The 23175-nt window shown below is 45.4% G+C and overlaps 1 protein-coding gene across 1 annotated transcript in view; it reads right to left on the bottom strand.

Annotated features, from left to right (window-relative positions):
* LOC115459703 (solute carrier family 13 member 1-like) overlaps positions 1–22902 on the bottom strand; it is a gene marked incomplete at its 5' end in the record, with an annotated part of 36034 nt that extends 13132 nt beyond the window's left edge. Inside the window, 8 exons of the mRNA XM_030189506.1 lie at positions 166–266; positions 3309–3410; positions 7301–7399; positions 13863–13982; positions 15180–15322; positions 17434–17472; positions 18316–18352; positions 22867–22902. Of these exons, the coding sequence (XP_030045366.1) occupies positions 166–266; positions 3309–3410; positions 7301–7399; positions 13863–13982; positions 15180–15322; positions 17434–17472; positions 18316–18352; positions 22867–22902 (677 nt within the window). The remainder of the gene's footprint in view (positions 1–165; positions 267–3308; positions 3411–7300; positions 7400–13862; positions 13983–15179; positions 15323–17433; positions 17473–18315; positions 18353–22866) is intronic.
* Positions 22903–23175: the final 273 nt, after the last annotated feature.

Genomic DNA, 23175 nt, shown 5'->3' with positions numbered 1-23175 from the left:
CCAGGATGGTGATGGTTGACCAGGGGAAATAGAGAAGACAACTAGGAGACGCACAATAGGATAACCAGACCAGGATGGTGGGGGTGGACAAAGGAGATGGAGAAGACAGCCAGGAGACACCACCATTACATTAGAAGTAATCATTTACATTAGAAGTAATCATACCTGAAGATCTGAAAGAGAAAGGTTTGGGTTTTTTCCCAGGTATAATAAACAACAAAAATCCAAAAAGAACTGCAGAGGTAGCGTCAGATTTGTAACCTTTCCTGTCAAGAAACAACATACAAATTTATGTTTAGCGATAGTGGGCATCACAGTTGCCTTTTATCTCAGGCAATATTCACATATCTAACTGGGTGAGAGGTTATGGCAGCTATTTTAATGATGCAGCCACTAGGGGCAGGAGTGAGTGGGGTTCTCTCCTACCACCAGGGTTCTGAGGTAGACCTGGGGAGCGATCATGACTAGGGGAGTGGGGTGGGAAAAGAGAGGGGGTCTTGATGTTGTGGGCTGGTGAGGAGGGGGATAGAAAAAGGGGGCTGTTTGAAGGGGGTGGGAGGAGGGTCTTGATGTCACAGGCTAAGGGAGGGGGATCAGAGGGGCTAAAGGACCATATTGAGGGTCATGTGGGTGCTAGCTGAATATCAGCCCGGACTCGCATAAGCTCTTGCGGCCAGTGATGGTGTGATTAGTAGTAGATATTGAAAGCTGGTGCCTGGACATGGCCCAACATTGAATATTTGGGGCTAATTTGGCCAGCAATAGTCAGCGTTGAAAAAAACCACAAACCTCTGCTAGCTGAATATCAGCCAGCTTATATTTTGGGGATAAATGGATAATTTTTATCTCAAGTAGTGCTTTAGAACATCTAGTAATGACCTATGACAAACAAAAATATTTGTTAAAAATTATTTTAAAAGATGTTAAAAAAGATTTAATAGAGGACCTGCTGATTAGAATAGCAAAAGGCTCACAGAGTGAACATGTGGCATATGTTAACTGATATGATGGTTCCCACATCAACGTTTTGATAAACTCAAGTGTTTTTGTAAAGTGTAGTTTGAAGAGGGCCTCTATAACATTAGCCCCCAGGTGAGTAGGGACGCACATTTATACCTCCTCTGACACAGGAGTAATCGTGTGTGTATATTGCTAGTAAAACCAGTGGATATGCATGTATTTTATAAAATACAGACATGAGTGCCAACCCAGCCCCCGCTCTGCCCTGGAAAATGACAGCACATAAAGACCATCTGCTGAATATTCAGCCGGCAGCAGTCAGCATTTCTTTAAATGCTGACTGTCCTGACTAAATTAGCCCGATATTCAATGCCGGGCCATGTCCATGCACTGGAATTGAATATCTGGGTCTCACCAAAGTTGTTCTGATCATCAGAACTTATGCGAGTCCTGGCTGAATATTTGACAGGATCTACATAAGCGGAGTCCACAGTTCCTCCATTCCCCCCCCTGAAAACAGTCTGATCCCCTCTCCTTCTTATCCTCCCCCCATCCAAGCTAAGTCTGATTCCCCCTCCTGGCCTTCCTTGAGTCGCAGCAGGCCTCCCATCCCCCCCGGCCTACCTTAAAAGGTCTGGTGGTCTAATGATGGCTCCTATTGAAAATGGCTTCTGGTAACAAGTTCCTAGAGCTTAACTATGCATTGAGTGAAAAATATTTTCTCTGATTTGTTATAAATGTACTATTTAGCAGTTTCATTGCACGTCCCCTATTCTTTGTACTGTTCGAAAACATAAGCAAGCTATTTACATATTCCACTCAGGATATTATAGACCTCTATCAGATTCCCCCTCAGTCATCTCTTCTCCTAACTGAAGAGCTTCAACTTTTCTGGCCTTTCTCATATAAGTATCGTTCCTTCCCTTTAATCATTTTGCTTGCTCCTGTCCAGATCTCTCTCAGTAGGTTGGTATCTTCTTATTATTTATTTATTTATTTGTGACTTTTATATCCCACATTATCCCAAACAAGTTTGAGTTCAATGTGGCTTAGAATAAACAGTATAGGATACATAACAAAGAATAATGCATAATGGCTTGTCTCAAGGGGTTATTACTGTTAGATGTACCACAAAGTGAAAAGTTGGAGAAAGATCTGGGATCCTTTACATGTGTCACCTATTTTCATGATCCATTTACCTTGTAAGTTTGTGAAATGTGCAATTTTTTATCCTCGCCCCTTGGTTTATTACTCATTGTTAACTCCCCTTTAGAACCGGGAACTTTCCCTGCAGGGTTAAAGCAAGCGCTTAAATCTCATCCTTATTCATACACAGTACCTGGTGAACAGCGTAATGGTGGTGGGGCCACTACACAATAGTGATCACAGTGCAATCAAATTTGTCATCACTGGAAGGATGATATTAAAAATTACTGCTGGAACACTTAATTTTGAAAAAGACAAACTGTTTCACCATGAATAGAGCGATCCCAGGATTTCAGAAATATCAGACATTGTTGGTGCACCAATTGCTATATGTGGCTAAGTTTACCTTAGCAGCTGCTTGGAAGACACCAGGGGACCCACTTTTGGTTAAGTGGAGATCTCGACTTTACACTATATATAAATTTGAAAAACTAACCGTTATTAGATGAAAATCTTTCAAGACTTGGGAAAAGATTTGGGGATCTGTGGGTGAGTAAGACCTGGTTTGGCTTTTTCTGTGTGATCACCTTTTTAGGGCTCTGGGGTTTGAGGTTTTTTTTTTCCTTTAGTATTATTTTATATTAGAGGTTTTGTTAGCATTGAGATTAAGTTCTCTTTCTACCTAAACAGATTGTACACTGTATCTGTATGTATTTTTGTTTGTTCACTGTAATAAAGACCTCGTTAAAAAATTTTTAAAAACAGTTTCACCATTGATATTTTAATTTTCCTAAGAATACCGCTTCCAAATACATCCAGAATGCCCCTCTCTCTCAGCCAGGACATTCACTTTTGATGAACTTTCTGGATGGCTTATGGTAATTGAATTATCAGTTGCTTAAATAATCGAATTAGCAAGGCCTGAAGCCTAGTGCTGTTCGGCTGCCCACCAGTTACAAGCTTAGGTTCATTTAAATTCTTTTAATATTTGTTTTACTTAAAAGGAAAAATGTGGCCAAGTCCTTAGTTAAAACTAGGATATTTTACCTTTGAACAGTGAGGCAATATATAGATTGGACAGAAAGACAAATCAAACCCAGGGACTACACTTGAGAAACCTGCATGTTGTCAAGTAACCAGTTAAGTTCTTCATGCAGGACTGCAGGAGCACAAGGAAGCAATCTAAAAAACCTTTGACTTACACTCCAAAGAGTGAATCCCAGCCTGGGATAAATCCAGGATCCCGAGTAAACCATGACAGTGCCATTAGGAGAAAAACAACAAGTGTTACTACTTCTGGATAGCTGGAATGAAAAAAGGATTCATTATATGTTGCCCCAAAATTCCCAACAAATCTCAAAGGATGGTCTGTCCACAAAGTTATTTCTTTTCTTATGCAAGTTAATAACAAGCTTCAGCCAGAAAAGCTAACTTTTCTAAATGTATGGAGATCGTCAGCCCAAATTATCCTGCACCAACCAACAAACAAAGCATGACAGGGCTATTTAGCTGGAAGTTAAAATGTGTACATTAGAGCAGGCACCACAGACACAAGCAAGGGGATGATCAGAAGCAAACACTGGTGCTAGAGGCTGTTAGCGCCATACCAGCGCTGGTGTTTGCTACCGCCCCATGATCAGAGCCCTCGAGCGCATGAAACAACGCGTTCGAGGGCTCTGAACGCAACTAGCATGCAAATGCGTGCTAAACAGGGTTAAACATATTCATCCCCAATGATCAGCAACCAGCGTGCCAAAGATTGGGTCGCTGGCCACAGCAAACCCTACACCAGCTCCGAGCTGAACCTAAGGGGGGATCGGCAGTCCAGTGGACCTCCAGCCCCCCTATCACTGAGGGGGGGGGCTTTGGTCGCCCACTGGGCCACCAGGGACTGGGTGCACATGTTGACGGGAGTTAGGGGGGGCTGGAGACCTGTGTTTGACAGGTTTGGGCTTTTGACAGCCCAGACCTATCAAACAAGTGCGGGAGGATTGTGCTGAGCGCATGCTCAGGCACAATTCTCCCGCACTTCTACCCCATGATCAGAGATAATTGCATGCTTAAATTTGCATGCAATTATCTCTGATCATCAGTGCGGTAAAGCCCCGCGCTGTTCCAGTGCTATTTTAGAGCGCTGTTTGGAACAGCACGGGGCTTTTGATCATCTGCTTGCAGGAGAACTCCTGAGGCCAAAGGAAGAGCAAGAGAAGCACAAGAGGTTGGATTTGATTTTTACAGTTGATTACTTGTCTTTCCAAACATGAAATCAAAGTGAATTACATTCAGGTCTAGCAGGCATTTCCCTTCCTCAGAGAGCTTATTATGTTTGTACCTAAGGAATCCTCTGGTCTATCTTACTCCCTTTTCTCTCAAGCCCAGCTGATCTTCACTACAAACCCTTTTCTCTCAAGCCCAGTCTCTCCTCCCCTCTCTACAAACCACACTTTTCCTCTTTCCCCCTCTAGTCTGACCTAGCCCATTCCTAGCTTAGAGGGAACACTGCAGTCCTGTCACCTCTCCCTGTATCCTTGCTGGTATACATGAGAGTAGACCGTGGAAGATACCTACGTAGCTTAGAGGGAACACTGCATTTCTGTCACCCCCCCCCCCCCCAGCACTGCCCCCTCCCCTGCTGGCATGATTTTGGGTGAAGAACACCTACATAGTAGAACATTGCACTCCTATCACCTCTCCAGCACCCTGCTGGTATGAATACGGTGAAGAACATGTACATAGCTTAGAGGAAACAGTGCAGTCCTAACACCTCTCCCTGCACCCCCACTGGTATAAATGTGGGTGGAAGACACCTTTCATGGCTTAGAGGGAACACTGCACTTCTGTCACATCTCCCTGCAGCCCCACTGGTATAGATAAGAGTGGAGGACACCCATGTAGCTTAGAGAGAACACTACGCTCCTGTCACCTCTCCCTGCTACTGCTGATCTGCTTGATTGGACCCACCCCCTAAGCTAGCTACTGTTGCTTCAGAAGAAATATAACAAAGGGAATGTTTTTTTCTACTTAGTGGACTGTAGTGGGCTTCAATGGTAGCTCCTGTAGTTGGGAAATAGGATCAGTGCCAGGCAGACTTCTGTTGAGATTTGGCCAGCCCCAACTGTATTATCGAAACAAAAGATGGCCGGCCATCTTGTTTCGATAATACGGTTGGCTCCGTCGCTTCCCGGGGCCGGCCCCGGAGATGGCCGCCCTTATAGATGACCGGCCCCGTTCGATTATGCCCCTCTATGTGGCTCAGTAAAAGGGCCCCTTAATATGTGCTAACAGATATTAGGGTGCATTAAGTGACCTGTGGCACATAGGTATAAAATAAGATGCGCAGCATTTATGGGCCCTTTCACTAAGCTGCGAAAAGCCTACCGCGGGCTTACCGTGTGCCAATCCAGAACTACCACAGGAACCTGGCGGTAATTCCCACCCCTAGCATGTGCCATTTCTGGCACTATAAAAATATGATCTATTTTTGTAGCACCGGAACTTAGCCAGCGGTAATCGGGCATCATTACCGCTAGGTTAGTGTGGCAGCTCCTACCGCCATCTCAATGAGTGGAGGTAAGGGCTGCTCCCCAATATGGCCGTGCAGTAGGTGTTTCACTTACCGCACGGCCATTTCTTTTCCTTGTAAAAAAAAAAAAAGACAGCCTTTTACCTGCTGCGGTAAAAGGAGGCCTCAGCGCATGTCAAAAACATGCGCTGAAGCTAGCACAGATCCCCTTTCACTGCAGCTTAGTAAAAGGACCATTTGGTATGTGCTAGTGTCCGTTAGTGCACGCTAAGCCAGGCCAAAGTATCAGCCTGCCTGTCTGACATTGCTGCCTGGATGTCTCACCGCCATCTGAAACCAAACATGACCAAGACTGAGCTTCTTATCTTTCCACCTAAACCAACCTCTCCTCTTCCCCCATTCTCTATTTCTGTGGATTACACTCTCATCCTTCCTGTCTCATCAGCTCGTAACCTTGGGGTCATCTTTGACTCCTCCCTCTCCTTCTCTGCACATATTCAGCAGACTGCTAAAACCTGTCGTTTCTTTCTCTATAATATCACCAAAATTCACCCTTTCCTTTCTGAGCACACTACCAGAACCCTCATCCACACTCTTATCACCTCTCACTTAGACTATTGCAACTTGCTTCTCACAGGTCTCCCACTTAGCCATCTCTCTCCTCTTCAAACTGTTCAAAATTCTGCTGCACGACTAATATTCCGCCGATGTCGCTATGCTCATATTAGCCCTCTCCTCAAGTCACTTCACTGGCTCCCTATCCGTTTCCACATACCGTTCAAACTCCTCTTATTGACTTATAAGTGCATTCACTCTGCAGCTCCTCAGTACCTCTCCACTCTCATCTCTCCCTACACTCCTTTCCGGGAACTCCGTTCACTGGGTAAATCTCTCTTATCTGCACCCTTCTCCTCCACTGCTAACTCCAGATTCCGTTCCTTTTATCTTGCTGCACCATATGCCTGGAATAGACTTCCTGAGCCAGTACGTCAAGCTCCATCTCTGGCCGTCTTCAAATCTAAGCTAAAAGTTCACCTTTTTGATGCTGCTTTTAACTCCTAACCTTTATTCACTTGTTCAGAACCCTTATTTTATCATCCTCACTTTAATATTCCCTTATCGCTTATTTTTCCTGTTTGTCTGTCCTAATTAAATTGTAAGCTCTGTCGAGCAGAGACTGTCTCTTCATGTTCAAGTGTACAGCGCTGCGTCCGTCTAGTAGCGCTATAGAAATGATAAGTAGTAGTAGTAGTAAAAGGGTCCCATGTTTTCTATATAGTGAACAAGGGAAACGGTGCTCTCCTCCATTCCAGTCTTGAGTACAAAGGTGCCAAGGAATTTTAAATTGTGCTGTCAATCTGACACCTTTATGAAAGTACTAACTACACCCAAAAATTACCCAAAATAAATTTGGGTTATTCATAGTGAACACATCGTAAATAAAGAAGCCAATAGCTCCTGTATTTTGAGACACCATAAAATTGAACCTGCTGCACATCACCTTGGGTGAATCTCTTCATTAAAGTGGTTAAAGAATCCAAAGAAATAATAAAAAATCCTGAAGCTTGAATTAACTGTAGTGCTGTGCGCTGGTTCAATCTCAGGGGAAGACAGAGCCACGAAGGGCAGCATGGAGGCACTGTCTAATGAAACAGGAATCATTTCACTTACCTTAGTGGTCCTAATTTGGAATATTCTTGTTTTAAAATTTTTTGGGAATCTGTGTTATTCTTTGAACCTTCTTTTTTATAGCAAAGCATATCTTTAAAACTGAAATGAAAAAAAGACTTATGTTATGTGCTCTGTCACCAAATCACATGCTTCATTTACTACTGCCAGCGATAGGTTGTAATGGTAGAGCTCTATGTAATTTTTGTAAGTTTCATTTTTCATCTCCTAGAGGAGTCAGGTATAAAAAAGATATTTCAGCGATCTCTCTCATTTCAAACAGTGGAAAATGTGGAATTATTCTTCCACCCAGTCTCAGATTATGTCATGATTATGTCGAGATTTGAAAACTTTTTATTTTGGAAATCCTTTGATCTTAAGCGGTGATAAGTTTTATGTTTTAGGGCAGGGGCGTAGCTACGTGGGGCCACGGGGGCCTGGGCCGCCGTAGATTTGGTCCTGGACCCCCCTGCCGACGACCCTCTCGACCCCCCTCCTGACGCCAATCCTCCCCCGCCATCGCCATGGGCTACCTTTGCTGGCAGGGGACCCCAACCCCCGCCAGCCGAGGTCCTCTTGCTTCCCGTGCAAGGCTTCATTCTGTTTCTGACGTCCTGCAAGTACAACGTGCAGAACGTCAGAAACAGAACGATGCCTTGCGCGGGAAGCAAGGGGACCTCAGCTGGCGGGGATTGGGGTCCCTCGCCAGCAAAGGTAGGCGATGATGGCGGCGTCGGGAGAGGGTTGGCAGCGGGAGGGGGGTCGAGAGGGTCGTCAGCATGGGGGGGCAAAGTTGGTGGTGGCGGCGGTGGCGGAGGTCGGCAATGGCGAGGGGGGTCAGTGGCACCGGGGGGGGAGGCTAAAATGTGCCCCCTCACCTAGGCTCTGGACCCCCTCCCGCCGAAGTCTGGCTACGCCCCTATTTTAGGACCCTTTTACAAAGGCACAGCAAGCCTATCACAAGCTTGCCATGCGCCAATTTGGCACTACTGCTGGACTACCACAGGAGCCCAGCAGCAGTTCCTGCCTCTACCGCATGCCATTTCCAGCACTTGAAAAATATTTTCATATTTTTAGCACCCCACACGCTGCCCAGTTACTGCTTGGTTAGTGCGGGAGCCCTTACTGCTTCCTAAACAGGTGGCGGTAAGGGCTCCCCCAGGAAATGGTCACGTGGCGAGTGTTTAACTTGCCACACAACCTTTAAAGCTGAAAAAAAAATTCACAATTTTTCATTCATTCACACTGTCAAAATTTAGAAATGTTTAGAATTTTTGTTATTATTAATGGAGGAAAAAGACATCAAAAGTCTTTGCACAGCAGCAAGAGTAATGTCTTTGTGTTGGCACTTTATAGACTACGGTATCATGGGTCAAGAAACCTCCACTTGTTTTAAGTAAACTTTATAATTTTTCATTTCTTTTTAAAATGTTCAAAACATTTTTATCATAACTGGAGTATAAATAAAGTCACTTAGCTTGCAAATTGCCCAACGAGGCTCTCCGTTTCACTCTATATAAGGATTCTTCAGGGGACTAAGTGTTTCTGGAACTAATCCATCCTTAACCACTATGCTCCAAAATTGTGAATTTTTGTTTTCATCTTTAAAGGTTGTCTATTCTAAGGAATTTTTTGCTGAATTAGTGTAGACTTTTGTTTGTAACTTGCCACACAACCATTTCCTTTTAAAAAAAAAGCGCCTTTTACCTGCTGCGGTAAAAGGGGGCCTCGTTATGCAGCAAATCCACGCTTGGTAAAAGGAGCCCTTAATTTGTAACCTTATACTTAATTTTAAAATTGTAATTCCTAGTAATTGACTAGGTAATTTTATATTGTAATCCACAGTGAACTAAAGGTATCCAGCAGAATTTAAGTGTTATTTTCTGATATAATAATTTGACCCTCCAACGTTCTACGTCTGGATGCCTGGGTTTGTAACATCCATAACCACTCATTGCCCCGCCCTTGCATCAAAACATAATGACATCAGAGGGCGGAACAGTGAGAGGGAAGGGAATCCAGCGCCAGCCAGCCAGAAAACGTTCAGGTACAAATCAAGGGGAGGAGAGAATCGCGAGGGGAGGGAGGAAGGGAAGGGGAGGGCAGGGCAGAGGAGAATGGATGGGATTGGAGGACAGTAGAGGAGAGAATTGCAGGACATGGATGGCAGGGCAGGGAAGAGGAGAATCGCTGGACATGGAAGGGAGGGGAGGGAAGAATTGCTGGACATGGAGGCATAGGCGCCGACTCCGTGGGTGCTGTGGGTGCTCGAGCACCCCCAATATTTGACCCGCCCAAAGTCCCGGAACGGAAGTTCCCAGCCAGCCTGGCCTGCGCTGCCCGCCCTCTTCTCCCAGTCCTTTGCCTGCTCCTCTCCTTCCTGCGTGCCGCCCAGAATTTAAAAGTTCTTACCTTGGGGTCCGGCGACAGCAGTGAAAGGCGAGCAGACTCAGCGCTTCACCCTGCCTTCCCTTCTCTCTCAGCTCTGCCTCTGGTCCCGCCCTCATTTCCTGTTTCTGCAAGGGCGGGACCAGAGGCAGAGCTGAGAGAGAAGGGAAGGCAGGCTGAAGTGCCAAGCCTGCTCGCCTTTCACTGCTGCCGCTGGACCCCAAGGTAAGAACTTTTAAATTATGGGCGGCACGCAGGAAGGCGAGGAGCAGGTGGAGGATTTGGAGAAGAGGGTGGGCAACGCAAGTTGGGCTGCCACTTGGAGGAGAGGGAGAGGGAGGCAGGGGGCCTGGAACTCAGAGGAGAGGGGAGCCTGGAACTCGGAGGAGAGGGGGGCCTGGAATTTGGAGGGGAGGGGAGCAGAGGGAGGGGGGCATGGAACTCGGAAGAGAGGGGGACTGGAACTCGGGGAGGAGAAGGAGGGAGGGGGCATGGAACTTGGAGCCCGTATGCCATACGCGTTAATGAGCGCCGGGTCAAACTCAGAATAGCCGCGAGGCAGGAACTCGCGCCACAACAGGCCGTTGACATCCAGACTCCTGCGCCGCTCAAACTCCATCTTAACCAGCAGGGTGGCAGGAAGCGGGCGAGCGCGGAACTCGCACCACAACTCGCCTCCTAATGGTTCCCTTAAAAACATAATCACCATTACGTGATAACCTTGCTAGTGCCCATTTCATTTGTGTGAGAAACGGGCCTTTTTTTACTAGTTGTTATATAAATAGTACGGATGTGAACATTTAACTAAAGTTAAATTTATCTATTAGCTTTAACTATGACATTCAGAAAGATAACAGTTATGTTGATAGCTTTGCATCTACCCAGATCTCTATTTGGGTAACCTTAGAACAGGTTAAATTATAACAGCATCCCTAGCACACGTCTCTCCTCTCCTATACAATAAGGGAACTTCTATTCCCCTACCTTCCTTTCGGTTTAGTGTGGATTACAAAAGATATTTTTAAAAGGGAACAAAACATCCCTGATTATAATCAGTAATAAAACCAAAATTTATCTGTCTTAAGCCAGACACTCAGATATATTTTCTAAAAAATAGGATTTAAAAACTTTCCTAAATCTAGATAAGAGGATTCAATTCTCAGTGTACAAGGTGAAGAAATTCCAACATTTAACTGTTTGATACGGAAAAAAAAAGCAACAAAGGATCACTTAAAACACATCTTATAGGCAGATGGAAAAATGAGTAATAAATTATTCTGGGATCATTGACTCTTAGGTAACCCTATCTTAGGAAGATAACTCAGGGCCATACCATGAATTATTCCAAATGCTGTAATATATCACTTAAATATACAGCCTGTTCGGACAGGAAGCCAAGGAACAATAACCAGTTGGTGAGAAGAGAAATTCGAAAGCTGAGATTGCTGGATAGTTAACCAGACAAATCTGAAGAGTAACCCTAAAGGAGTAAATTTAAATCTGTGCATTTTCAGGCAACATGTGCAGGTATTTGTAACCATAGGCTTTGCAGCAGTTCTCATTGGTACTTCCCCTTGAGAATTTCCCAGAGATGAAGCCTCCAGGGAGATCTGCACATTCTCTTTCGGCAGATAGTTTTGCCCTGCAGTGGCGTTCCTAGGGGGGCTAACACCCGGGGCGGATCGCTGATGCGCCCCGCCCCCAGGGTGCACAGCCCCCTCAGAGGCAGCGCGACCCCCCCCCGGCAAAAGAACCCCCCCCAGGTGCACGCCGCTGGGGGGGTGCTGCGGAACAGGGGCAGAGGGAGCACGGAAACGAAGGAAGCTGACCGGCGCGCGGCACCCCCCAGCGGCGTGCACCCGGGGCGGACCGCCCCCACCGCCCCCCCTTGGTACGCCACTGTTGCCCTGCAAAGCAACATATAGGTTAACCTCACCTCAGAGCCCTCGTGCTTTTGTCATGGGTAACTGTTATGTCTGCATATACCTTTACCCAGGTACAGCGTGGGAAGTTTTCAGGAAGTCTGTAGCCTGGGTAAATCACCCTCTGAGAAGGGCACGTGGAAGAGAACAACACTGGACAAAAACAAACTTTGAATGCCTCTGTTAGTGGTTTGCATACTAAGGGAGCAGTGGCGTACCAAGGTGGGGGCGGTCCGCCCTGGGTGCACGCCGCTGGGGGGGGGGGCCGCATGCCTGTCGGCTCCGCTCGTTCCGTGCTCCCTCTGCCCCGGAACAGGTTACTTCCTGTTCTGGGGCAGAGGGAGCATGGAACAAGCAAAGCCGAGAGGCGTGCAGCACCCCCCCCCCCAACAGGTAAAAATGCACCCGGGGGGTCCTTTTGCTGGGGGGGGCACTGCACCCGTGGGGGCGCATCGGCGATCCGCCCCGGGTGTCACCCACCCTAGGAACACCACTAAAGTGCGCTAAATGCTAAGATGCCCATAGGAATAAAATGGGCATCTCAGAGTTTAGCACGAGGTAAAAGTACTAGCACACCTTAGTAAAAGATCCCCTAAAAAAAGGAAGTTAAAATGGCTGTACAGGGCCAATTTTTAAAAAAGGGTAGATAGCATCTAACTTAGGGGATCTTTTACAGAACAGTGGTAAGCCCAACGTGGACTCCCTAATCTGGAACTACCCTCGGGCTAAAACAGCACATCACTTTCAGCGCTACAAAATTATTTGTATTTTTGTAGTGCCAGTGTTTACCTGGTGGTAATTGGGGTCTGGTTACCGCAGGAGCCCTTACTGCCACATCAATGGGTGGCGGTAAGTGACCCTCCTGAAATGGCCATGCAGCAAGTGGTTTACTTACCCACTGCGATAAAAGGGGGACTCAGCATGCATCAAAACACATGCTGACATCACTGCAGGCCCCCTTTTACCAGGGGCGTAGCTACGTGGGGCTACGGAGGCCTGGGACCCCGTAGATTTGGTCCTGGATCCCCCTGCCGATGACCCTCTCGACCCCCCTCCTGCCGCCAACCCTCCCCCGCCATCGCCGTGGACTACCTTTGCTGCCAGGAGACCCCAACCCCCGCCAGCCGAGGTCCTCTTGCTTCCCGCGGAAGGCTTTGTTCTGTTTCTGACGTCCTGCACGACGTCAGACTCACAGAAACAGAACAAAGCCTTGCAGATCAAGGCTTCGTTCTGTTTCAGTGAGTCTGGTGCAGGACGTCAATGGCGACAATGGCGGCGGCGGGGGAGGGTTGGCAGCGGGAGGGGGGTAGAGAGGGTTGTTGGCGGGGGGGACAAAGTTGGTGGTGCTGGTGGCGACGGCGGGGAGGGGGGGTCGGCGGCACCGGGGGGGGCTAAAATGTGCCTCCTCACCTGGGCTCTGGACCCCCCTCCCGCCGAAGTCTGGCTACGCCCCTGCCTTTTACCGCAGCTTGGTAAAAGGAGCCCTTAGGAGCCCTTTTACTAAAGGGTGTTAAGCCTTAATGTGCAATTAGTGCATGAGAAAATGCATTAAAGCATTTTGTGGTAATTTCCCTGTTTGCATGTGTTAAGCACATGTTAACTATTTTTTTTTTATATTTTTGAGGGGTTGTGTCAAGGGCGGAGAGTGAGCGTTCCCATGTTATCCAGTTAGTGGGAACATTAGCACACAACCTGCAAAAAAGGAAACAGAAAATGCCCGACTTTAATGCCACAGTAAATCTGGGCTTAGCTCGTAGAAAAGTCCTGCATTAGAATTTCCGCGCATCTCAGTATAAGGGTCCCTTAGATGGCCAAATTTTGTCTGGTTACCTTAAGCAAGTTTTCAACTGCATCCAATCACCTAAAAGTTAACCAGCTAGAATCTGAGTACTCTGCGGGCACTGAAAAACATTCCTAACTGACCAAGATTTTCTACCAGTGATCCTTCCCTGGAAAACCTAACACAAAAGGGTCAACAGCTCCCCTCCCCCTAATGAATCAAGCAACAATGGAGCTAACAACTCTCCTCCCAGTTTAAAGTATGGGCCAAGGGAAAGGAACAGTCATTCTCACTGCTATCTATTTCATAGGAGAGGAGGGAGGAGGGCTGTTCGCCTCAATGATACTTCAGCTAGATCCCCTGAAATTTCACATAACCGTCTTTATCCCTATCATCATGTTTTCTATAATATTCCTTTAATTATGTCAGTGAAGATCCCCGCCATGTCTTTCTCCTTCTGTTCTAGCATACTTACCCAAAACCAAGAAAAAGCCAATTTATCCATATCCATGACAGAATTAGGATTATAAAAGCTATTGGAAAAGAGAATGCAATCCAGGTTCCAAAGTTAATAATCTGACAATCGGGATAGCGCCTATAAAAAAAAAAAAGTATTTATGTCTTACTTCACATTTCTGTTACATTTCCAATGCTGCCCAAGGCGACGTAAAAACCCCACAATATAAATCATAAATAAATTCATATAAACAATGGACTATTGTAATTTTAAAAATCCAGTTGGAAAAACAAAAATCAGCCACCACATTTTGAGAAATTATGGCATTGCTCTTCTGTGCCGTTCCAGCGGTATTTTTACGGTGCTATTCGGACTTTTGAGCATCAGGGCCTGTGGTTTACAAATAATACCTAGCTGTATCAAATTAGCACAAATTCTCATGTCAATAAAGTTTATTGTATCTATATCTATTGTAAACTAAAACTCAACATAAATTACTTTTCACTTCCCCAGAGTTAGTCTGCTTCAAGTTTAGAAAACATTAACAAATTGAGGGCTACTTTTACAAAGCTGCGCTAGAGATTCCCGTGCAGCAAATGCGAGGAAGCCTGTAGGAACTAAATGGCCTTCCTCTCATTTGCCGCGTAGGAATCATTAGCGCTGCTTTGTAAAAGAAGCCCTGAATGTTGATGTCTCTGTGCTTTACATTCAATTTTTATAAGTTGTGCTTGAACCTATGCCCACCTTCCAGTCTTCTAGAATGTCTCAGAGGTGTCCTAACTGAAGGCCCCTTTTACTAAGCCATATAGGCGCCTACGTGCACCCAACGCGTGCCAAAAATGGACTTACCACCTGACTACAACGTGGCTCTTGCGGTAATTTCATTTTTGGCGTGTGTCTGATACGGGCATCTGAAAAATATTTTTTATTTTCTGGCACGCATAGCGGATGCACGCCACGTGACATCTGACGCGCGTAGGTCCTTACCACCCAAATTCTTTACCGCTAGGTCTGTGGCTGGAGGTAAGGTCTGAGACCCAAAATGGACACGCGGCAATTTTGATTTTGCCTCACGTCCATTTTCGGGGGGGGGGGGAAGGAGGCCTTTTTTACAGGTGCGCTGAAAAATGATTCTGCGCACACCCAAAATCCATGCCTTCACTACCGCAGTCCATTTTTCAGCGTGCCTTTGTAAAAGGACCCCTGAGTCATTAATACATGCCTAGTACTTCAGCCAATGTGCGCATTTTACTCACATTACTAACCTAAATAATGTACTGTCAACTACTTGAATTGTGACAGAAAACAAATCTCTTCCTCTTCACAGATACATACGTTTCAAATTGTTCTATAAATATGAGGTTTGTGGATGTGCCAGTGAGAGTCGCCATGCCTCCAACTGTAGAGGAGTAAGCAATACCCAGAGAAAAGGCTTTGCAGGTCTTGTGATCCTGCTCTGTCCTGTACCATCTTTTGCCCTGCATATAAGGGAAATACAAGAATGTTTCAGTGCTTGAGTTTGCTATTATTTATTTATTTATTTATTAGGATTTATTTACCGCTTTTTTGAAGGAATTCACTCAAGGCGGTGTACAATAAAAATAAATCGAACATGAGCAATAGACAATTACAGCAGTAAAAATATTCAAATAACAATACAAAGTATGGCATAGTATACTACTTACAAGGTCAACACAATAAGTAATAGAACATATTAACTGAATGTGTAGGGTATAAGCAAAGAAGGAACATATAGATAGGTAAGAGAGTAAGAGGAGTTAGAAAGTACGGTGACTAATTTAAAGAAAGGTGCACATGAGGACAGAGACAAGGTTAAATATTACCTCAGCTAGGGTAGGAGTGGATAAACTACTACTACTACTACTTAACATTTCTAGAGCGTTACCAGGGTTACGCAGCACTGTACAGTTTAACAAAAAGGACAGTCCCTGCTCAAAGGAGCTTACAATCTAAAGGACGAAATGTCAAGTTGGGGCAGTCTAGATTTCTTGAATAGAGGTATAGTGGTTAGGTGCCGAAGGCGACATTGAAGAGGTGGGCTTTGAGCAAGGATTTGAAGATGGGCAGGAAGGGGGCCTGGCGTATGGGCTCAGGGAGTTTATTCCAAGCATGGGGTAAGGCGAGGCAGAAAGGGCGGAGCCTGGAGTTGTTGGTGGTGGAGAAGGGTACTGAAAGGAGGGATTTGTCTTGAGAGCGGAGGATACGGGTAGGAACGTAAGGGGAGATGAGGGTAGAGAGGTAAGGAGGGGCTGCAGATTGAGTGCATTTGTAGGTTAGTAGGAGAAGCTTGAACTGTATGTGGTACCTGATCGGAAGCCAGTGAAGTGATTTGAGGAGAGGGGTGATATGTCCTGGTGCTGTATGTGTGGCACCTAGATTCCACACGGATATATGGGCGTAACTTTTAACAAGGTAATCAGCAGTTTTAACAGCACTTAGCAATAACGAGCACTAACTGACAATAATTACAATTTATGCATGGAAATCGCTAAGCATATTCTGTAAAGAACTGCGCAGAAATTGCAAAGCACACAGTTCAAAATAAACGCTTGTAGCTTAAAAGGGGTGTATTTATGGGCGTTTCATGAGCGTTCCAAAATTTACACACGTAATTACAGAATATGGGTCAATGCACCGAAATCTATGTGTATGGATTTGCACCAGGTTTTTATTAGCTTAAGTGGATGCGCATACATTTTGGTGCTATGGTATCGACTAAGTGTATTCTATACACCGTGCCTATATCTTATAGAATATGCTTAGTTCTGCGGGGAGTTTTTTAGGCACCATATATAGAACCTAGTCCTTGGCATCTATCTAAGTGCCAGTTTATAGAATTGCCCTTTATGGGCTGGATTCAGTAAATGACACTCAAAATTCAGCACCGAGAATAACTGGCACCGAATGGTATTCTATAATGGGCGTTCCAAACTGGGCGCCTTTTATAGAATAGCGTGAAGCACTGGGATTTGCACCAACTCGTATCTGGTGTAAATCTCGGCAAGTAAGTTAGGCGCAGATCCCTGGTATTCAGTAACTGTGCATCTTTAGTGAATGCCCCTGACCCGCCCATGAGATGGATAACTTTCAATAATGTGCATTCTCAAATAATTAGATATGGCAGCTCTCCAATTACAATAGTGTCTATACTAGTGGTTCTCAGCCAAGTCCTCTGGACACACTGGGGATATGCACAATGAATATGAATAACAGATCTGCAAACAATGGAGCCAGGGCATGCAAATCTATTCAATGCATAGTCACCCTGGATAACCTGAAAACCCAGCAGGCTGCCTGTGTCTTGAGGGCTGAATTGAAAACTCCCTGTGTCAGGATTAATGCCTCCTGTATCAGAACTCTCCAGACCTTTCACACTCATTTACGGTCACACCCAAGGTTTGAATCAAGCCTATGGCAATAACATTTAAGTTACAATATATTTATCTATTTATTTTATTAGGATTTATTTACCACCTTTTTTAAGGAATTCACTCAACACGGTGTACATGTCTAATGTGTTCATTCCACTCACACAGAACAGCTCAAAATTCCTAAAACAATCACAAACCTGTTTTGAAAATCTTTGTGCTTTAAATTTCTGGTGTTCCTGCAAAGGAACAAAAGATGTTAGGAAAGCAAATCATTACTTAGTTTGGTATTAAGTCCAGCTCAAAAGTGATGAGTCGACCTGCAGAAATGTTGTAGTCAAAACTAGAACCAGAAATATGAAAACTACATTACAGTGGCTACAAAAAAATCTACAACCTCTTGATCATGTGTCACATTTTGTTGTTTATGTTTATTTAAAATTTCACCTTTTTTTAAGACTAAGTAGTTTGCAATAAAAAAAATTTGGCATAATTAAAACCAAAAAGTTGAAAAGAAGTCCATAAAATCACAGGAAAATCTTATAACACTCATACCAGAGCATTTAAATAGTGAGGTTTTTTCCTATTCATCAACACACCAATTCACACCTTTCAGAGGGGAAATGTTTTATTGTGGGACAAAGCATTTACCACTTCTCTCTATACCCTTCTTGGGTCCAAACATGAAGGAGTTACCAAGGAAGGGTTGCATCTAGGACAGCCAGATTAAGGGCCCTGTTTACTAAGCTGCGTTAAAGGCGCGTTAACGTCTTTAACATGCGTTAACCATGTAAACGCGCATTAACTGTGTACATGCCTACAATATCCCTATAGACGCCTACATGGTTAGCGCGCACGCTAATTGTAGGCGCGTTAAATACGTTAACGCACCTTAGTAAACAGGGCCCTAAGACAAAAGCCTGGCTCTCCATTATGTTTCATTTGAGAAACATACAAGGAGTAAAAGTAATTGTGCTGAATTCTGTCTTAATAAACAAGTGGAGAAAGCATGGGGAGCATGGCTCATGGAAATCTGTAGCTGAGCTCAGCTAGAAATCAAGTCCTCAGTCTGATACAGTTACCTGATTATTATCTGTGCGAAAGTCCAAAATGTTACTGCTGTAAAAGAAAATAAGACACAATATTGTTGGAAGATTGAATAAACACATTCCCTCCGATTTTCAGCTGGCGGCAAGTAGCACAGTTAGCTGCCAACACTGACCCCAGATGTTCAATGCTGGGCTGTTTCTAACTTAACTGGATATGTGAATATTCATCACTGGCTGGATAAGTTAATAGAGGGCAAAGATAGGACTGTTATTTATGTGGTCCGATTTGACCACTACATTTATTTTTATTACATTTGTACCCCACACTTTCCCACTCATAGCAGGTTCAATGCAGCTTGCCCAGAGTTACAAGGAGCTGCCTGTGCCTGCAGTGGGAATCAAACCCAGCTCCCCAGGACCAGAGTCCACCACTCTAACCACTAGGCCACTCCTCCACTCCAGCCAGCACTTGAATATTCACAGATAGCCAGCTATCTCGAACTGACTAAGAGGCAGATGCACTAAAGCTTAATGAGCCTTTAATGACCCTCCAAGAGGGAAATTTTGATCCGTTGCATGCATCAAAGGGCTTTTACTGAGGAAGCTAGCAGCTAACGAAAACGGAATGGAGATGAGCAATTAGTGTAAAAACCCCATTGAAACGAGATGCACTAACCTTTTCCGATTGCCTTTACGCAGGAAAAAGGCAGGAAATCTAACGAGAGGTCTGTACCTCTCGTTAGGGCTGTCAGCTACAAGTTTAAAAGTGAAATGTATTTTAAAAAATAACTAGGGGGGTGAAAATGCGCGTCAGGGGCGTCCTTTATTGACGCCCCAGGTCGCTGCTGCTCCCCTCTCCCTCAGCACCAAAAGAAAAAAAAAACCGGGAGGGGGCAAAGGCACTCGTGAGGAGCGTCCTGTATGGCCGTCCTTGCCCCCCCCCCGCCCGAGGTCGCCGTTCCCCCCCCCCCCTGCAGGAAAAAACTCAAATTTTAGCAGCCCCAGCCCCGGGCCGGCCCTCCTCCCTTCCTGTGTCTTCTCCCACACTAGCTCCGCCTCTCACCATGCTCCGGTCCCGTGCCCCACCCCCGCCCCCCCCCCTTTGGTCGTGGCTGCTGCTCCCCCCCCCAACGACCCCCCCCCCTTTGCCTTACCGGCCCGTGCAGCGCCTCTCACCTCTGCTGCACGGGCAAGAACAGCTGATCGGTGAGTCAGAAGGCCTCCTCAGACGTCCCTTCTTCTTCCTGGGCCCGCCCTCCTCTGACATAGGTAAACTAGTTGTGTTAAACATTCCTATACCTTTCTTTTTTTGGTGATATGATTAATTCTATATTTCTCATTTTGTGTAGTTTAGTCAACAGAGGAGTAGATTTATATTTCTGACAAGGTACCAGCATCAAAAGCTGAACAGTTACAATAACCTTACCCCCAATCTATTACACAGCCCTTAAATTAAACATTTCCCCCTACCTCCACCCCACACTCCCTCCCATTTCATCCTGTATATCTTTACTCCCCAACCAACTTCTGGTACTACTTCCCCAGGGAGGCAAACCATGAGGATTTAATACAGATCTGTCCCTGAAAAAATTATCTCATAGATGTAGAGCTTGCCCAGCCCTACCATTGACTGTCTTTTTCACATACGGCCTTGCCATTGAGTGATTCTTTTTCACATACGGCCTTCCCATTACGTGACTGTGTTGTTCACATACAGCCCTGCCATCAAGTGATTCTCATATATGGATTGGCCCTGCCATCAAGTAACTGTATTTTTCACACATGGTCCTGCCATCAAGCAACTGTCTTTTTCACATACGGCCTTGCCATCGAATGATCATGTTTCTCACATATGGCCCTACCATTGAGCAACTGTCTTTTTTACATACAGCCTTGCCATCCAGTGACTGTCTTTTTCACTTATGGCCCTGCCATCGAGCAAATGATTTTTTTCACACGTGACCCTGCTTTTCAGCCCCTGCTGACTTCAGTGGCGTAGCCACAGGTGGGCCTGGGTGGGCCACGGCCCACCCACTTAGGGCTCAGGCTCACCCAACAGTAGCACACGTTTAGCGGTAGCTGGTGGGGAGCCCAAGCTCCGCCAGCTGAAGTCTTCCCCCTGATGGTAACAAAAACACTATTCTCCATGATACCGGCACCTGCACATGCTAAGTTTTCAGCGCATGCCTGCTGCAGACTGCCAAGGTGGAAAGAAGCGTTTTCCCACCAGCTGAGATATTTTTTGGTGGTGGGGAGGGGGGCGAACACTGGGTGCCCACCCACTTTTTGCCTAGGCCCACCCAAAATCTGTTTTCTGGCTAAGCCGTCGGCTGACTTATGCAAATGAACCCTATTATGAGTCTCTGCACAGGCCCAGCGTCATATGGCCCATGATATATAGCATTAACATTTCTTCAGAAAAAGGATCGGATTCAAATTAATGGTGGTATTATACTGTGGTTGAATGATGCAAAGACTTTTAAATAAGCTTTCTTTCTTTCTTTCTTTTTTTGACCTGGGAGATCTCTGCTGTTCCTATATCTTCTTAACTATGGGCAGGGCAAGAACTGTTTCCATGTGTCTTCAGCTGCACTACCCAGGAGTTTTTACCCTATTTTGTATAACACACACACTCCCACGCACACCTACATACACAAATTCAGCTGGGTCATTATAGCGTCCAGTTCTTGGCTGGGGAGCCTATGGTCTTCGTTCCTTTAAGCCTCTTATTGACCACCATGCATCTCTCTCTTCCCTCACCCTCAAACTTGGAGGCTATACATGCTGCCTTCACAGTACCCCTAACCCCAGGCAACCTGGGCAATAGAAGCCACAACCCAGGATTAAATCAGGAACTTGTCTGGAGTTATTCGTGCATTCTGATACTTATAATTACAGCTTCTACTCTTAGATGTTTATGAGCCATAAATTTAGGTGTTTATTTTCCAGCTAATTAGGGGTTTTATGCGGGTACTTTGGTGTTATTGGTGCTACTATTACTGGGTGTCTTTTCCAATGGAATCAATATTTGTTTGTGTAACTTATTATCAGGTTACCATATTTTGTCCTCTGAAAAATGAGGACACATGTCACGCCCCCTGCCCCACCCTTCCCCCGCCCACAACCATGCCCCTGCCCCGCCCACACCAGATTATAGAGCATAGAGAGAAAACCTAACCTCTCAAAAAAGAACCAGAATAATTGTTAACCTGCAGCGAATTTTAACATCTATAAGGCAAACTTGTTAACTTGCCAGCTATTGACTTTGGCAGAAAAAAAAAAAAGAATTATCCACCAAAATTGCATCAGATTATTCTAGCAGTCATTTACTAACGGTTAGCACTATGTACCTGCTCCAGCATCCTAGGAATAAAATGGGCCCCGTGGCAATAGGTATGGATCTGTACAAGTACGATCACTCAGTGCTATAATGATAATCCGATAAAAAAGAAAAGTCTGTGGAACTGTAATAAGAAGGAAATCCATTCCCAGAACTGTCAAAGTGGCTCACTTTCTGACTTTCGTCCTTCCCAGTGTGTTATCTGTAGTACTGTTTCTTCACTTCAAAATCAGCACTACGTGTACCAAAAACTCATACTCTCCACAAACACAGGCTTAAGAGTGAGGCACGTCAGAAATACGTCCCCTCACCTCCCCACTGAACTGTCATCTCTCTCTCTCTCTGGAACTCCCCAGTGCAGCATGTCTCCTCCACCCCCGCAATTCAGCACCTTTCCCTCACTCAGTCTCGAACTGCCCTACCACCCACCCCCATCACCCAATCCTACCTTTAAGCTCATGTCTGAGATCGCTTCGCCAGCAGCCCTACTAATTTCTTACTCCGGCACCATCCAAAACCGTCCCCCCAGCCGGAAACAGGAAGTTAAGAGGTCAGAGGGGTGGGATGGTCACGAATACGCAGAAGAACGAAAAAAGAACATGAACGTCAGAGGAGGCGGGAGTGGAGGCTGGAGAAGCAAAGCTGTGGGTGACTTGCTACTCGCTAGCAACCTCAAAAACAAGTTGGGAAGTGGGGAGTTTGAGAGAGATGGAGAGATGCTGGGCTGGGACTGGGAATTTGGGCTTCACAGAAAGGGAGAGATACCAAACAGGGACTGAGGGGTTGAGTTGTTTGCGTGTCTGCTTCTTCCGGTTTTGGCATCTCACACGTGATATGGAAGGGAAGGGGAGGGGAGACCCACGGTGCCGCTCGCACCGCCCACCCACACATTTGTCCATAAATCCGGACAAACGTGCGTGCGGGCAAAACCCGGCCGGACGCCCCGGACATGTCCTCAAAAAGATGACATGTCCGGGGAAATCTAGATGAATGGTAACCCTAAGAAAAGCAAAACATTCAGTAAAGGATATAAAACTAGCCAGGGGAGGTGGGCTATTACCAGTGTTTTTTTCAGTAAATACCTTGAATAAAGGCGGGATATTAATAATAAACTATAAATACATATTTAAATATTTTACTGCTGTTTTATCAGCTGAAACCTAAAAGCAAAGGTTGTGTTTATAATCAAATCAGAAACTTATATGCATAATAGTAATTAATAATTTTTATGACAAATAGAATACCTTTCTGAAGAGATGGGTAAATCAATCTTGATATATCTGTGAAGGAAGCATGAAAAAACATTGTTTTGTCCATGCAGTAAAATGTCTGAGCAAATACTCACACATCACAGGTCTGATTCAAGATACATCCGACACAGAACCAAACAAACGCCACTAAACCTGGCTCATGAATCTTCCCAGTGACTCAATGTGGTTTTCCTTTATCTCCTTCAACATACCAATTTTTTAATCCAAATGGGAGCCTTCAGTACTTCTGGAGCACTTAGTGTTCTCACATCCCAGACAGACAACAAAAAAACTGATAATATG

This window comes from Microcaecilia unicolor, unplaced genomic scaffold (assembly GCF_901765095.1).
Source record: "Microcaecilia unicolor unplaced genomic scaffold, aMicUni1.1, whole genome shotgun sequence".
In the NCBI taxonomy this organism is placed as follows: domain Eukaryota; kingdom Metazoa; phylum Chordata; class Amphibia; order Gymnophiona; family Siphonopidae; genus Microcaecilia; species Microcaecilia unicolor.
This window is presented reverse-complemented; position numbering and strand designations above follow the sequence as displayed.